The sequence below is a fragment of the Pseudonaja textilis genome, unplaced genomic scaffold (genome assembly GCF_049901715.1).
Source record: "Pseudonaja textilis isolate UNSWEBS1 unplaced genomic scaffold, rPseTex1.2 PTEXSCF28, whole genome shotgun sequence".
NCBI lineage: Eukaryota > Metazoa > Chordata > Lepidosauria > Squamata > Elapidae > Pseudonaja > Pseudonaja textilis.
Genome location: NW_028262879.1, coordinates 366,564 through 383,371, shown reverse-complemented (window position 1 = coordinate 383,371; position 16,808 = coordinate 366,564). Strand labels below are relative to the sequence as shown.

Sequence of the window (16,808 nt, the reverse complement as noted above, 5' to 3'; positions counted from 1 at the left end):
TGGTACCTCACTGGCTCCATGGGAAGACAGGAATTCAGAGTGGGGTGGGGAGACTCCAGAGATGGAGTCTACCTATCTGAGGGCAAAGTTCCTACCTCTTCCACATTTCACACAGGATCAGAGCTCAAAACAGGGGCATCCTGAATTGCATAGGAAGGACACATTGAGACCAACATGTACATAAACCCCAAGTTCACACAAAGAACCAGTCCTGTTATAAAACCAAATTCCTGCAGCTCATTTTCTCCATAGTCTACCCTTGAGAAAAGAGCTTTTGTTCTTCAGAATAAAATCTCCTTATTGCATAGTATGATTGGATTTCAATTTTCTTAGATTTGTTATTGCTTCACCCCAACTTATGAAAACCACAAATTATTCTCTCGAAACTGAATTAAGGTATTTAGAACCAACATCAATCCATTCGATTTGGGTTCTTCCTGGTTAAATATTTATAATTGCTGGAGAACATGGTATAGGTTGAAAGGTTTGGGCAAAGTTTCTTTTTCTTTTTTTGTAAGATAGTACTAGTTAAGTTCTGAAATTCTTATCTGTGGGAGTTTTGCGATAAATAATAAAAAAAAATAACTTGGGCCAGAGACAGATGCAAGTATTATTCCAGAGTAGAAGGGACAATTTTTTGGAGGTCAAAGCTTCAGTTTTCCATTTTGGACCAGCTGGGAGAAGCACAAAGTGAGTAAGACATACAAGGCAGTTTTGTTTTTTGTTTTAATAATAGGACTTGTTTTCATATATTCTCCACTTTCCATGAAGGGAAACAATTATGTCAATTATGTTCCCAAGATCATAGAAAAGAAACTTAAAGCTTCTCTTGCTGTAGAAACATTGTCTATTTGCTAAAGACAGATACACTTAAAATGCAATTAGAATCTTAAACTTTAACAAAAATGAATTGCTAAGATCAATTGCTTACCTATTTTAAGAACAGTCCTCTTGTGTGATGCAGGCTCAGTCTTACACATACACACTGTTAAGTCTGGGAGGATGGGTCCAAGAACGGAGACGAGACTCAGATAGCAACAACAGCTCTATTAGTGACTTCAGATCTGAGCAAAATATCCCAGCCGCAGCAGCCCCTTATATAGGGCTGGCTGCGGCTAGGCAGCCAATGACGGCGATTTGTGTTTGCCGCGCTTGGTTGGCCGAATCGCGGCAGCCCGCTAATTAGCCAATCGGATCAGTCTGAGGCGACCAATCATGATCCGCTGCTAGCGGACCAATCCGAATTGCAGGCTTTCAAGCCTGCTAGTCCAGAACACCCCTCCCCTCTAGGTTCCGTCTAAGGTAGGCGGGTCTTCGCACCTGTCTACCTGACTTGCGTAGTTTGAAATTTGTGTTCGGTCTCGGGTTCTGATGGGCTGCTTGCTGGGGTTGCCTGGGACGGTGAGCCAGTTCCATAGCTGTGACTCCCATCTGGTGACCTCGGGATAGTTGAGTCGCCCACTTCGTTGCTACCAGTTGGGCTCCCAGGGCTCGCTGAACCTGCTCGGCTGCTGTTTCTAGGTGAACCGTCCATTTGCCAAGGCTCTACTTCAGCTGGTGAGTAATGTAGGTTTTGGTGTGGGGATCGTGGGGTTTGTTCTTCTAGGCCAGATGTTGGTTCTATTCCAGAACCCGTGGTTTCCCCTCCCCCTCTGGTTTCATGGTTGGGGTCGCTGATGGGAGATGTGGTCAGCCTGGAGCGTAGCTGGTCAATGTGGCGCTTCCACACTCTCCCATCTGTGGTTACTAGGCGGTAGGAGCAGGGGCCTGTGATCTGAGTTATTTTGGCAGGGATCCACAGGGGGTCCCCTGAAAAGTTTTTTTGCAAATAAGGTCTCCTACTTTAAAAGCGCGGTGCTTGCTGCTGGAACCCAGGGGTTTTTCCAGGGTGTAAGCAGGGTGCAGGCAGTCTAGAGGTGATCTCAGTTTCCTGGCTATCAGAAGTTCAGCTGGGCTCTTGTTGGTCGTGCTGTTTGGTGTGATGTGCTGGAGAAGGAGCATCCTAGTGACTTTATCGTGGATGTTACCTTGTTCCATTTTTTGTAGAGTCTTTTTTGTGAACTGAACCATTCATTCAGCTCTACCATTCACCGCTGGGTGAGCCGGCGATGTTAAAGCGTGTCGGATGCCTCGGTTTGCTAAGTATTGTTTGAAGGCTAAAGCGGTAAATTGGGGCCCATTGTCAGATACCAGAACATCGGGTAGGCCGTGCGTTGCAAAAAGTCTGTTTAATTTCTTGATGACTGCATCTGTGGTGGTTGTCTTCATTTTATTAACCTCGAGCCAGTTAGAGTATGTGTCTACTGTTATTAGGAAAGTATGCCCTTTTGTAGGTCCCGCAAAGTCGATATGAATGCGTGACCAGGGACCCCTGGGTGTTTCCCATTCGGCTGGTGGAGCTTTTGCTGGGGCCGAGCGTGTCTCTTGGCATCTGTTACAGGTGGCGACCCAGGTTTCAATTTGTTTGTCCATACCTGGCCACCAGGCATAGCACCTCACCAGCGCTTTCATATGTACGATGCCCGGGTGCCCATCGTTTAGCAATTGTAGAACTTTTTTTTGTAGTTTGCTGGTATGACCACTCGGTCTCCCCATAATACACACCCTCTTTGTGAGAAGAGTTCTGTTTGTCTGTTCTTGAAGGGTTTAAAGGTTTCGTTGGGCTCTATTTCTGGCCATCCCCCCTCCACCCAGCCAAGAACTCGTGCCAAGCATAAGTCCTTTTTGGTTTCTAATGCGATGTCTTGTGCTGTTAGTGGAGGTGAGGGAATCGTCTCAATTTGTAGTATTGGTAGTGTGGGAGCTGAGTCATTTTGCAGTTCGGGTAGTGGAGAGTGGCTCAAAGCATCTGCATGGGGAATGGTTTTCCCCGGGCGATGTCTCAATTGATAGTCATAGGCGGCTAGGAACTCCGACCACCATGTCATTCTGGGGGATAGAATATGTGGAGTAGGTTTGTCGCCTGCCAGGATGCCAAGTAGTGGTTTATGATCTGTGATGATGGAAAATGATCTCCCATACACATACTCATGGAACCTTTTGATTGCAGATACAATGGCAAGGGCTTCCTTGTCTAGGTGGCTATAGTTCCTTTCTGTTTTTGACAAGGTTCTTGAAAAAAATGCAATAGGTGCCTCAGTGCCGTTTGGTAGGACGTGGCTCAGGATGGCCCCCACCCCAAAAGGTGAGGCCTCACAAGTCACAGTCAATGGAAGTGTTTCATTATACTGTATGAGCACTGCATCTGAAGTTAGAAGGTCCTTTACTTGCTGAAAGGCATGTTCCTCCCGTCGTCCCCAAATCCAGGAAGCCTTTTTATCAAGAAGTCTATGAAGGGGTTCAGCGACGGTCACCTTCTGGGGTAGAAAAATGTTATAAAAGTTAATGAGTCCCAGGAAGGCTTGAAGGTCTGTTTTGTTTTTTGGTCTTGGGGCACTTTTGATGGCTGCCAATTTCTTTTCTGTAGGGTGAATCCTTGTTTGTCAATGAGGTAACCAAGAAATTCAACCCTTTCAGTGCATAACTGGCACTTTTCCTTTTTTACCTTGAGGCCAGTGTCTTTGAACCTTTATAGGACTATTCTTAGCTGTTTCTCTAACTGACTCTTTGTTGGGGCGGCTATTAATACGCCATCGAAATAGGGCATGACCCCTTTTATGCCCTGCAATAGTCTCTCCATCAGGCTTTGAAAAATGCCTGGTGCTATGCTGACTCCAAACTGGAGCCTGTTACACTTGAACGCACCTCTGTGTGTAACTATAGTTTGGGCTTCGGCAGTTTCAGCATCTACTGGCAACTGTTGATAAGCTTGGGCCAGGTCAAGCTTTGCAAATATTCTGCCACCCCCAAGTGAATGTAGGAGATGCTGGACGACTGGTACCGGATAGGCGCTCTGCTGCAGCTCGTGGTTGAGGGTGGCCTTGTAGTCCCCACAGATTCTCAAAGATCCGTCAGGTTTTATGGGAGTGACAATTGGGGTCTCCCCATCGGGCGTGATCAATGGGTTCTAACACACCTTGTGCAATTAGTTTGTCCAGTTGCTCGTCAATTTTGGGTTTGAGAGCAAAAGGAACTCGGCGTGGTTTTAGGCGAATGGGCGCAATGTCAGGGCGGAGATTAAATGAGATAGGGGACCCTTTGTACTTGCCTAAATTTTCGCTGAAAACTTCTTGGAAATCCTGGATGAGGGCCGCTTCCCAGTCTTCGTCTTCAGTATGGTGGATGCCTGCCATTCCGATTCCTAATGGCACGAACCACTGTAGGCCCAGTAGGCTAGCTCAGTCTCTATCAACAATGGTGAGTGGTAGTATTGCAGTATGGCCCTTGAAAGAAACCTGGAAATGACTGGTGCCAGCAACTGGAATCCGGTTGCCTTGGTAGTCCTTTAATATGAGTCTCTGGTTGCTGAGGTCTCGGCAGCAGATGTTGGGAATCAGCTGCTTAAGAGTTTTCCAGGAGACCATGGATAGGGAAGACCCGGAGTCTACTTCCATGATGCACGGTTGATTTTCGATGGTGACTTCTACACGGATTTTTTTGGTGTCCAATGATGAAGCGTGGCCGATGGTGATAGTCTGATGTGCTTCTTCCCGTCTGGGTGCGCCAGTAAACCTTCGGGGTCTGTTGTACTGGTTCCACTGGTTGCTTGGGCAGTCCCTATTTGTGATGGGGGTGCCATTGGTTTTTTGGGGACTGTTTCCTCTCCGTTGTGGGCTGGAGCCTCTTTTGTTTCTGCATACCTTAGCAATATGCCCTCGTTTCTCACAAAAACGACAGATGGCATCTAGGAATCTGCATTCGGATCGTGGGTGGTTCCCACTGCACCCGGCACATTGGTAATTCGATTTACAACCCCGCTGGTCTCGTTGCTCGCGTTCTGACCGGAGTCTGTGGACTTCTTCCTCTTCACTGTCTGATGAGGATTCAATGTCCTCGTGGTGGGTAGCTGACGTGTATTTTTCTGATGGTGTCACCGTATCATTGGTGGGTTGGCGGCTAGCCCCATTTGCCCGGCGCATTCGTGCTGCTGATTTACGAGTGGCTTCAGCTGTAGTGGCGTCTGCTATGGAATCTGCGAGGGAGATGTCTCCCTTAGCCATGATCTTGCTTTGGACTGTGGGATCTCTTAGGCCAAGGACAATTCGATCCCGCAAGGCTTCTTCTAGATTGGTGAAGCCACATAATCCATCCAAGTTCCTTAGGTCAGCCACGAAATCCCCGATGCTCTCACCTTCACGTTGATCTCTTTGGTAAAATTTGTGTCTGCGAATGAGAGTCGGTACTGCTGGGGTGTAATTGTTGCGAAGGATGGGAGCAAGGGTATCCCAGTCTATCGTTTTGACTTCAGCCAGTTTTGCAAGTGCTTTGGCCATCTTAAAGATGGCGGGTCCGCAATGCCTCAGGAAAACTGCTCATTTTTTGCTGGGCGTAGCATCCTTAAGATTGTTGGACTCCAGGAACATTTGAAATCTGTCCATATATGAGTCCCAGTCCTCGCTGGCTGGATTGAACGGGGCGGGTGGTATAGCGCTGCTGGCCATTTCGCCGATGTTGCGCGCTGTCAGCCACATGCTGTCAATCTTCTGCAAGTGCTCAGTAGGCTCTGCTGTCTCCAAATCCCATCCTCGTCACCAGTGTTAAGTCTGGGAGGATGGGTCCAAGAACGGAGACAAGATTCAGATAGCAACAACAGCTCTTTATTAGTGACTTCAGATCTGAGCAAAATATCCCAGCCGCAGCAGCCCCTTATATAGGGCTGGCTGCGGCTAGGCAGCCAATGACGGCAATTTGAGTTTGCTGTGCTTGGTTGGCCCAATCACGGCAGCCCACTAACTAGCCAATCGGATCAGTCTGAGGCGACCAATCACAATCAGCTGCTAGCAGACCAATCCGAATTGCAGGCTTTCAAGCCTGCTAGTCCGGAACACACATCTTGCAATGGCTGATGAAATTAAATGGCAAATGTGGTGCAGCTGAACATAGAAAAAACTAATGCAGCCACTCACCGTCCCTTCCCCCTGTGGAAATGCTATTAGGACTAAGGCAGGAAGCCATTCTTCTCGAGGGGGTGGGCTGATAGTCAGTACAGCTGCCTGCTAGAACAAAAGAGCCAATTTAGAATAAAATCTGGACTGATTTTGAGTGGAGGAGAGAAGGTAGAAGCTTCACCATCAACTTGGTATACTAAAAGAGATTATGCACCAGCTAACTGTCTACTTTTTAATTCATTTTAGGTGCATGGATTTGCATCTCATCCACATTATATATTTTAAAAAGCTGTAAGTTGCCTATTCCTTTAACAACTTTTGGCGATTTACAAGATGCAGTAAAACACCACTGATCTCCATGAAATGTAGAATAAGAGGAATAATGAGAATGGATATTAAACACGAATTCTAAAATGGTGGCATTAAAAGGCCTGAGAAAAATAAATATATTTTGAGCCCTTCTAAATTATCCAAAGGAGGAAGGTTGCTTCTAGCCCAATAACATTAATATTTCAGTACAGAAAATTCTTTAAAAATACAACAATACTGTCTAAACAAATTAAAACATGATTTCTTAATGAGTTTAACTGGAGAATTAAGCACAAATTGAATTCTGATCCACTTGATGAAAACAAGAGTCTTTTGAGTTGAGGTTCAGATTGTAGATCAATACGATAGAAGTGGATCTTAATAAAACTACCCTTTCAACATCTATGTCATTAATTGAAAAAAGAATTATACCTGAAGACCTAAAAGATGCCACAACTAATCATAGCTGACATCATCTGTCCTCATCCATTTGGGTTTTATTCAGCACCTCTAAAAGTGTATTAAGTATATTAAGCCCAAATCCTTATTAGAAGGGGGTCATATCACTAGGACCTTGGTTATCCATTTCATCAGACAGCTGGAATCTAGTAATGTGTAAAACTATTAGACAAATATTTCCCCTTTCTGGTAAGCTCCCTTTTTCACACATTGTCTTTTAAAAAGTTTTTTAAAAGGAGAGAATAAGATTCAGAGAACAGGAAGAAGGTTATTTAAGGTAAAAGAAGACAACTCATTTGAAGGAAGACTGAAGGAATTGAAAACGAGAGGTAAAGGCAGAGCTGGGTGTTCTATATTTACATACTTGTTATGACTCCCCTTCAAAATTCCAACGAACAAAACAGAAAGCAGCCATTTCAAATTAAATCAAATAGAAAGAAGTCTTACAAGATAACGGCTGGCAGGAATCTCAATCCACAGCATAAATCTTTACTCTGTCCGGCAAACCAGTCCTGGCAATAAATCTCTAGTCTCAGAGCTTCTTGCTGTAACGTCCTCACTCAAATAAGTCACTTTGTTCCTGGCAAATTGTACCAGCCCAGCTGTGTCCTTTTATACTCATTGAGGCAACGTGCTAATTTACTGACTCGCTCTCCTCATTCGCTCCAGCTGATTTTGCCTTCTCAACCGTCTTCTGTTTTTTACATTTAACCACAAATTTTCCAAGTTCTCATCTCCACTAGAAGACTCTCTCAAAACTTCCCTGTCAGCCATTCCCGGCTGTTGATCAGATAAGGAACCAGAGGAGGTCAAAGGTCCTGACAATTCTAATACATCAGGTCTGTCGTCCTTTGTCACGTCCATCTCCTCATCCTGGTTACCAGTCCAATCACTGAGCCATGCCGGCTCATATTTTTCTGCCATGACCTCCTCACTTGAACTCATATCAGTCACAGGAGCTGAATCCAAGCCCGGAGCCACAACCCATACTTGTAATACCCTCTTCTGATTGGTCCACAAATACTGCTTGTTGATTGGTTCTGAAAGGCCACTCAGATTGGTGCGCATTGCCGCCTTGTGATTGGGCCGCCAGATCGGCGGGAGATTCAAGGAGCTGTCATTGGCCGCGAGCCGCGAGCAGCTGCTATAAAAGAGGCTGCCGCAGCTCCGCGGTTAAGACAGATTTTAAGAACTAAATAAAGAGCTGAAAGTCACACTCAGCTCCCTCACCCGCTTTAGCTGTTCTTCTCACTGCCTGCGGGGGAGCTGGGACTGAAAGGCCAGCCTGTAGACTGCCCCTTATAGGCAGTGTGAGGGACAGCTAAAGCCTGGAAAGGGGACTGAGGGCCTTGAGTGCTGGACAGGGAATTCAGGGAGTTGAAGTCCAGACATCTTTGCTAAGGTTGAGCAACCTCCCCTAGCAGGCCCTGCACTGGGCAGCTGGACAGATGACCTCTAAGGTCCCTTCCAACTCCACTTCCCCATCACTCTGACCACCTGCTTCTTTCCTCCCTAAGCTTTGCTTAGTCACAGCCAACTAAAGGAATGGCACCTCCGGCTCAGTGGTGGAATTCAAATGTCTTTGCTACCGGTTCTGTCAGCGTGGCTTGGTGGGTGTGGCAGGGGAAGGAGGCTGTGAAATCTCCAGTCAGAGGCGGCATTGGCCAATTCTCCGAACTGCTCAGAATCTCCGCTAACGGTTCTGCAGGACTGGCCAGAACCGGCTGAAGGCCACCGCTGCCCCTGCCCTCTTGTCAGAAGCCCCCCCATCAGAAGTCCCCCTCCCTGTTCTGTCCTTACTCTAAACTAGTGGATAAAGAGAAAGCTGCCTCCCATGTCCCACCTCCCAAAATAGAACACAAAGGGATCGAAGGGAAAGGAGTCAGATTCATGAAAGAAAGGAAAAGAGGATCCGGGATAGAGAAGGGGAGGAGGGGAGATGGTAGGTTGAGAGGGAGCTGAGTGATCCACTTGATCCCTTTGACCTTGGGCAGAGAGGTGTTCAAAGGTCATCTCCAGTGCCCCAGTTCCAAGGAGGTGCCCCCCCATTTGCCCTCTGATTCAGGTGACCCTGAAGATGCAGATAAATCTCCCGGGGGCCTCAAGGGCTCCCAGGGAGCTCATGGCTGACCTTCGCAATGCTCACCACCAAACAGCTGCAAAGAGGAGACGTCCTTCCATTACCCACCATTCAGTCAAAATGGAACAAGCTTCTTGGATGAGAAACAAAATGTTTTCAAGGAAAAAACCAAGACATCCCAGTTGTTTTTTAACCCTTCTAAGCATAATGTTGCACTGTGAATTCATTGGCGACATCCATTTTCCACTTTGACTTCATGTGGACATAGCCCTAACCCTAACCCTCCAATGCTGTTTTTCCATGGATTTTACCTTGAAAGGTAGAAAAGCCTGATTGAAAAGGTAACACCCCTCCTAAGAATAATGTTCCGTTTTAAATTCATTGGCGATATCCATTTTCCGCCGCAACTTCATGGGGACCTAACCCTGACCCTGACCCTGACCCTGACCCTGACATTGACCCTAACCCTAACCCTTAACCCTGACCCTTAGCCCTAATCCTAACCCTAACCCTAACCCTTAACCCTTAACCCTTAACCCTTAACCCTAACCCTAACCCTTCCTAACCCTAACCCCTAAACCTTAACCCTTAACCCTAACCCTAACCCTAACCCTAACAAACCAAATACAATTGGTCCTCGCTTAATGGCCAGTTGCTTAGCAAGTGTTCTAATTTATGACTGATCTCCCCAGAGCTACTTGTCCTGTTTTTGGAGTTTTGACAACCACACATGCACACACACACACACACACACACACACACAAACACACAGCGTTCTAACCCTGCTATTCTTTGATTCTGTAAGGATCTCCTGCTAGAGCAGGGAGTTGGACTAGATGACCTCTGAGATTCCTTGCATGCCAGCCCTAGATTGCTGTGCTGCTTCAACGAGTCTTCTGAAGCCAGGATTTGTGTCCTAACTTCCTCTCCTTTTTTTCTCTCTCCCGCTGTCCCTCTTTCCATGTATTTATCTATCCATCCATATATCTCATTCACTTTCTCCATTCTCCCTCTCTTTCTCTCTCTCTTTCTTTTCATTGTTCTATCTCTCTTTCTCTCCCTCTTTCTTTCTTGCTCTTTCTTTCTTTCTTTCTCTACCTTCCTCTTTCTTTCTTCTCTTGTCCCCCCCTCTCTCTGTCTAACACACACACACACAGAGACAGAGAGTGGGGGAGAGAAATGGGAAGATAGGCCTCTTTGCTATCCCCCACCATCCCCCTTCCCTTCTCAGGCCAAGCGAGGGAGGGGAGGGTGAGGGGCAGGGCCAGCTGCTTCAGGCAAGTTGAAGAGGCGTCGACCAAGCATGGGAGAGTAGAAGCCTCGGAATGGCAGCTCCCGGCTCAGCCGGCCTGAGAGGCTCCTGCAGGCATATTGTGACAAGGGGGGGGGGGGCGGTGAGAAGACCTGGGACATCCGCCCATCCACCTGCTGGCTGGCCGGGCTGGGCTGGAAGAGGCACATTTGCCGGGAGAAGGAAGGCAGGTGGATGTTCCAAGGCTGCTGCACATGCGCACTGCATGAGTAGCGGCTGCACACACAGTACACATGTGCAACAGCCCTGGGACATCTGCCCGATCTGCGCCATAGCCACCACATGGTAGGGAAAGCTAGGAGAACAACTGGGACAAGCGGGCGACCTGGTTCGGGGGTGTGGCCAACCAGGGGTGACCACCAGTTCACCCGAGCCAGTGAGAACCGGTTGAATACCACCTCTGCGTGAGCTGAAGTTCGAGTGGCCCCTTGTCCACAGGGGCCCAGTCTCAGCTCAGGTGCTCTTTCTTTGTATTGGCCCCCTGAAATGGCTGTAGGAACTCGGTTGCAGTTCTCGGAGGTTAATTCCCTTTGGACTCTTGGCAGGGTTATTCGATATAAATATCTCGTTGCTCTAAAGGCTGCTCAAATAATCATTCTTGGGAAGAGCAGCCCCAAATGTTGGATTTCCAGATCTTTGAGACCTTGTTTGAGTTCAGAAAGTGCACTAACTCATCCCCCATCCTTAAAAGCCCTTCCCTGCAGAAGCCACGGGGGCTGAGTACCAATGAGTAGTTGTGTGTTCATTTTCCCAGAGTAATGGTCCATTAGCAAAGGTGGGAGGGGGGCTGAGTTTCAGGCTCTCTCTGTTTCTACTTTTCTTTTTAGGGGAAATATACTCTCCCTTTAATCTATCCTAATATATTTCATTGTCCTATGAGAGGGGAGGGTTTTAACTCCCAGCACCTCTTTCAGTCATTGGAAGAGTGTTGAATCCTCCCTTGTCCAACTGAGAGATTTTGTAAGTTGGAGAAGCTGCTCTCATAATCTCCTCCTCGTCTTCTCTCAAGACTCCGTTTCAGGTTGCAGTCAAGTACGATTTTGAGATTGTTTTCATAAACATGTATTTATTTACAAATAACTCAAGATGGCAAATGTCTCCAACACAGCTTCCTCCTTCAACCTATCCATTTTACAGCAGAACAGAATTTGGCCCCATTCAGAGAAACTTCCTCCTATTGATCTGAGAACTGCAGTTGCACATAAAAGAGTTCCGAATTTCCCGGATATTTTATTAGGAGAGGCGTCACAAAGTGAATCCCTGAGTCCTGATAGGAGATGCAGCACAGCAGGCTGTGAGCTACAGTTCGAGTGGCCCCTTGTCCACAGGGGCCCAGTCTCAGCTCAGGCGCTCTTTCTTTGTATTGGCCCCCTGAAACTACTCTGGGAGGTTAATTCCCTTTGGACTTTTGGCAGGGTTATTCGATATAAATATCTCATTCCTCTAAAGGCTACTCAAATAAACATTCTTGAGAAGAGCAGCCCTATCTTGTTGGATTTCCAGATCTTTGAGACCTAGTTTGAGTTCACTAAGTGCACTAACTCATCCCCCATCCTTAAAAGCCCTTCCCTGCAGAAGCCACGGGGGCTGATTACCAATGAGTAGTTGTGTGTTCATTTTGCCCACAACAACAACCCTGTGAGTTGAGTTGGGCTGAGAGACTGGACCCAAATCCCCCAGTCTGCTTCATGACCAAGGCGGGTCTTGAACTCACAGCCTCTTGCTTTCTACTTCGGAGGCTTAACCAGTAGACCAAACTGGCTCCCTTATATACTTATCAACCTTGGCACAATCCTTCATCCAGTGCATCACTAATGTTCTTATATGAGATACTATAATTTATCAAATCCTAAAACCCAGATAGTTTTCTACTGCTTTTTAGTCATACAGTTGTTTCTAGGAGGAAATCAGAAATATTTTTCCGGAAAGTTGGTAATTTTTAAATAACATAAAAGTACATTTGCCTGAGAATTGTTATAAATCTCGTATAATAGCAATTTATCAACACTATTATATTAATGACAACATAGAAAAATTGATGACTTAACGACAAAATGTTGTATCTTCCCACTTTCATGACAAAGATTAAAAAAACTAAAGATTATTTGAGTACCATTTTTAAATCAGTTTTTATCCACTTAATTATCATACCATCCACCCCTCACTTAACTGGGTTTCTGATCACATCACAAAATTGTTTATTACTCTTTCCTGAGATCGAGTTATATCAGCAGTATTTCCACAATGTATTTAGGAAATGAAATAATATGTGAGGATGACCTGCATAGAGCACATAAGTTATATCCCCCCCTTTCCCACAACCCATTTAGAAAGGGCCGTGATAGGAGGGAATGACTTTTGGGGGGTGGAGGAGAGATTCTGCCTGGGGAAGAACCAGATAAGAGGAGGACACCTACAGCTGCATAAAAAAAGGGTCAGTGGGAGATTTGTACTTTTTGACTCCCCAATTCCTGTCAGTGCAGCATTACAGCAAAGTGGGCCTAGCTCAGGTTTCCTGTCTGGGCTTCCTGGGAGAGGATTACCCTGACAATTTTCTTCTTCAGAAATCAGTGTTTCTGATAAGCAACCTGTTGCTTTCAGGGAGTTCATAAATCTCCTTTTTTTCTGTTGTTCAACTATATTTTGTCAAAATCTATATTGTCAAAATATGATCAACAATTTTTTGTGAACTTTTTTCGTTCACTTGTAAGATAGTGGTAATACCTATTTTCCTAATGAAGCATGTGTGTAAATTAGACAACTATGGAAGAAAGATTCAAATGTGAAAAAGCGTCTGGGATAAGAAACAAAGTTTTCTGCTTTTAAAATTGCTGCATGTTCCCATTCTAGTTCCATCCTTTCTTGGAGAAGAATGAGTTTGTCAATATTTCAGACCTTAAACTCTACATTGACCCAAATGGAAAGGTAGCAGCAGATCTGTTCATTTTGGGCTTCTTGGTTCTTCCCAGGGATGATCCCAGGAGAGAGACTCTGGCGTATTTTGCAAGACAGAGCCTTTCTATCAGCCAAGATGCTCTTTCACGGCTAAAGGTGCTCAACATCTTTTGATGTCTTTCCTCTGTTTTCCAAAGCCTGAGGTCCCTTTTCAAGAGGGCTGATGCTATTCCCCAAAGGTGGTTGACCTTCACTGAGAACTGAATCTGGGCAGTAGAAACTGGATTTTTTCCCTTAGGCTGCTTGGGAGGCTTTGATATTGTTCCATTTTGTGGACCACGTACAATTAAGGGTCTCCATCAAACGGGTGAGAATCCCACAAGGGCTGGGGAATTTGTTGCTAGTAGCTTCTGGTTGTTTGTTCCTTGTGCCCAGAAAAGCAAAGAAGGTGGCAATTCTGCTGACCAGGGCCTTGGACCGTATCGGATGGGATTGAATCGTGATTGGATGGAGATCCTTTTGGCCCCATTGGAGGAAAGAAGCTTCCTCTCATCCTGCTTGGGGAAAAGTGTCCCTTGAAGGTGCAGGTTCATAATCTGGGAGGCTCTTAAGGAGGCCAGACCTGGCCAGAGCTCTCCATGCATCTTGTTTACACACACACACACACACACACACACACACACACATACACACAGCTGAAAATAGAGCAATAGGCCTTCTGCTCCTGGCTTGCAAGAGGCTCTTCGTCTGAATGCCACTGTCAGCTACTTTAAGTCTCTCTGGGGGGGAAAAAGAACTCTCAGAATTTAACTAATTATAAATTTGAGCCTTTCTTTCTATGCCTGTTGGTGACCCCTAGTTTTAGTTCTTCAACAGAAAGGATGTTGGCTACTTAGCTTGGCCCTTTGCAATGTCCCTTCCTGACACTGGATCCATATTTATTTATTTCTCACATGTTGCAGGAAAAGATTCATGATTTTTGGAGGGACTCTCCTCCATCCCATCTCACTCCAGTTGTAGAAACTAGCTAGTCAATTCTAGTGTTAGACTATCAGCATGGCAGCCATAGAAATGGAAGACATAAATGTACACATCAATGTCTCCTTTAAGCTTGACAGCTCTAATTTTATGTGTGAATTGGGAGAGGGTTTTGCACTATTTTTAAAGGAAAGCAACTTTGGAGTTTTTATATACTCCAAAATATTTTTTCCCCAGATCATATTGGTAAGTTTTTATCCCTTCATCACACTTTTATTCTCATTAACCAATCTTATAGAATAAATATTTTCTTAATTCCATCCTTCCAGCCTTCATTAAGCAGAAAAATCCTTTATTGCAATATTAAATGCCAGAAACAAAAAGGAGGAACTGTACAAAGAATCTGTCACCAGTTGCAACTTCTACATCTATTTGGAAGGAGTCAGAGATTTCATATTTACCCTAATGAATCCCAGAGTTTCCCTATCTAATGTTCATTTCTCCCCCCATATTCCATGGATGAAGAGTCTAAACACATTTCCTTTGGCATTCCTATTTTTTTTCTGCTCAGTCCTTTCCTCAATCTGAATGTGTGGAAAGTTTTCCTCCTGGATTTGTCAAGAGGGCTCAAGAAGGAGAGCCAGTTTGCTAATACGACTGTTCCTTGTCCGGAGGGGACCTTCTCCACTCAGGAAGGTGGGTGACACTGAAGAATATGGAAGGCCTTGGGGAATTGGGTCCATCTACAGCATTTTGAGAAAAATACATGTGAGTGTGGCAGATTGGGCAAGCTTTACCGCTGCCAGAGAAAATAATCTCTTCTGCTTTTAAGTTTGGATGTGTTTTAAGTTTCCACATTCACCTTTCTAGGAACATCAGAGTTGTTTGAAACTTGAGGAATTGTCTTAGGTCCACTTCCGAGAAGGATTGTTGCAATGCACTCTATACGATCTTCTCGTTTTTGGATCACTGTCCACAATGAGGTGGTTGGAAGAGTTATGGATGAATTTCACTATGCCTGGATTAGATCTGTTCCAGTGGACATTTCAGACGATTTACAGGAGAAGCTTTCTCTGCCAGACAATTAGATTTCACACAGTAGGCATCCTCTGGGTTCAGAATATTAAGAAATGCCATCTGGAAAGGCCTAGGACGTGTGCCTAGAAAGATTAAATGCTTAGGTTACTATGAAGATCCTATAAAGATTAGATACCATGAAGTTTCTGCATATTCCACAGGAAATCATTCAGGCCTAGGATGTCCATCAGTCTCGTATACCTTAGCCTTATATAACTTTATACCGGTAGTTTAGAAAATGATTTTCTTTCTGTGGAGACTTTAAGAAATGCATCTTGAAAAATGTCCCCCTTATCAGCTTTTGTCCCAAGAATGTATTTCTTGAAATGCAAAGGACAGAATGTTAAAGAAATATTGCTTTTTGACTTTCTCAGATACAGAAAAATGCACCAAATGTCCAGATGATAAATTCCCAAATAAAAAAAGAGTCCAATGTATCCCCAAAGTTATAACCTTCCTGTCTTATGAGGAACATCTGGGCATCATCCTGGTCTCTTTTGCCCTATTCTTCTTCCTAACCACAGGCCTTGTTTTAATCGTCTTCATTAAATACCGAGAAATTCCCCTTGTCAAAGCCAACAACCGAGACCTCTCCTACATCCTCCTGGTCTCCCTCCTGCTTTGCTTCTTGTCTTCTTCTCTCTATTGGTCAACCAAGGAAAGCCACCTGCCTTTTCCGACAAATGGTCTTCAGCTCATCCTCTTAGTTGCCGTTTCTTCTCTCTTGGCCAAAACCATCATGGTGGTGCTGGCTTTCCTGGCCACAAAACCAGGAAACCAAGTGAAGAGATGGTTGGGGAAGAGCTTGGCCATCATCCTGTCTTCTTCTGGTGTCCAAATTCTCATCTGCTCCATCTGGCTGGGAGTTTCTTCCCCCTTCCCTGACTCTGACCTCCACTCCCAGCCTGGAGCGATCATCCTGCAATGCAACCAAGGGGCCATCGTCATGTTCTATGTCACCCTCAGCTACATGAGCTTCCTGGCTGCCATCTGCTTCATGGTGGCTTTCCTGGCCAGGAATCTGCCTGGGGCCTTCAACGAAGCCAAGCTGATTACCTTCAGCATGCTGGTCTTCTGCAGTGTCTGGGTGACTTTTGTACCCACCTACCTGAGCACCAAAGGAAAATACATGGTGGCTGTGCAGGTCTTCTCCATCCTGGCCTCCAGTGCTGGTCTGCTGGCCTGCATCTTCATCCCCAAGTGCTACATTATAATTCTGAGACCAGAGCTGAACACAAAGGAGCATCTTACAGCCAGAACAAATATGAAAACATGAGATATCACATCATTATGATAATGGAAGAATTGTGAATGTTTCTTTTATTTGATTTCCATTTAGATACTATGCAGGAGTCAAAGAAAATGATATCTGTATGTTTCAAAATGGGGAATTGTTGAATGAATGGAATTCTTGTAGTTCCCTCCCCTTTCAATAAATCAATATTGCTAAAGAGACCTCTGTAAAATTCAGAGGAATTCAGCTGTTCAGCAACAGCTACTGGACATGACACCTTATAAAAAACGATTGATGCACTTGTTCCCACTGACAGCAGCCAAACATGTGGGTGGGTGTGAGAGAATGAGTAGGAAAAGAGGTCAGGAGGAAGCTGTGGGAACCAAACACCAGCCTGGTTGCCTGATCCTCTCCCTAAAAATGCCAGAATGATGTGAAATGCCTTGTGTGACCAGCTCTCAGCTGAGGAGGGACACC

The 16,808-nt window shown here is 45.4% G+C and overlaps 1 protein-coding gene across 1 annotated transcript; it reads left to right on the top strand.

The window, feature by feature from the left end:
* Positions 1-14,683: 14,683 nt before the first annotated feature.
* On the top strand, positions 14,684-16,373 carry LOC148123646 (vomeronasal type-2 receptor 26-like). The gene is made up of 2 exons (XM_087919142.1): positions 14,684-14,716; positions 15,472-16,373. The coding sequence occupies exon 2, from the start codon at positions 15,837-15,839 to the stop codon at positions 16,371-16,373; it is 537 nt and encodes a 178-aa protein (XP_087775268.1). The 5' UTR covers positions 14,684-14,716; positions 15,472-15,836.
* The last annotated feature ends 435 nt before the right edge of the window (positions 16,374-16,808 follow it).

Bases quoted from the DNA above. Each gene is read 5' to 3' on its own strand.
- LOC148123646 (XM_087919142.1), top strand. From the start codon at position 15,837: ATGGTGGTGCTGGCTTTCCTGGCCACAAAACCAGGAAACCAAGTGAAG.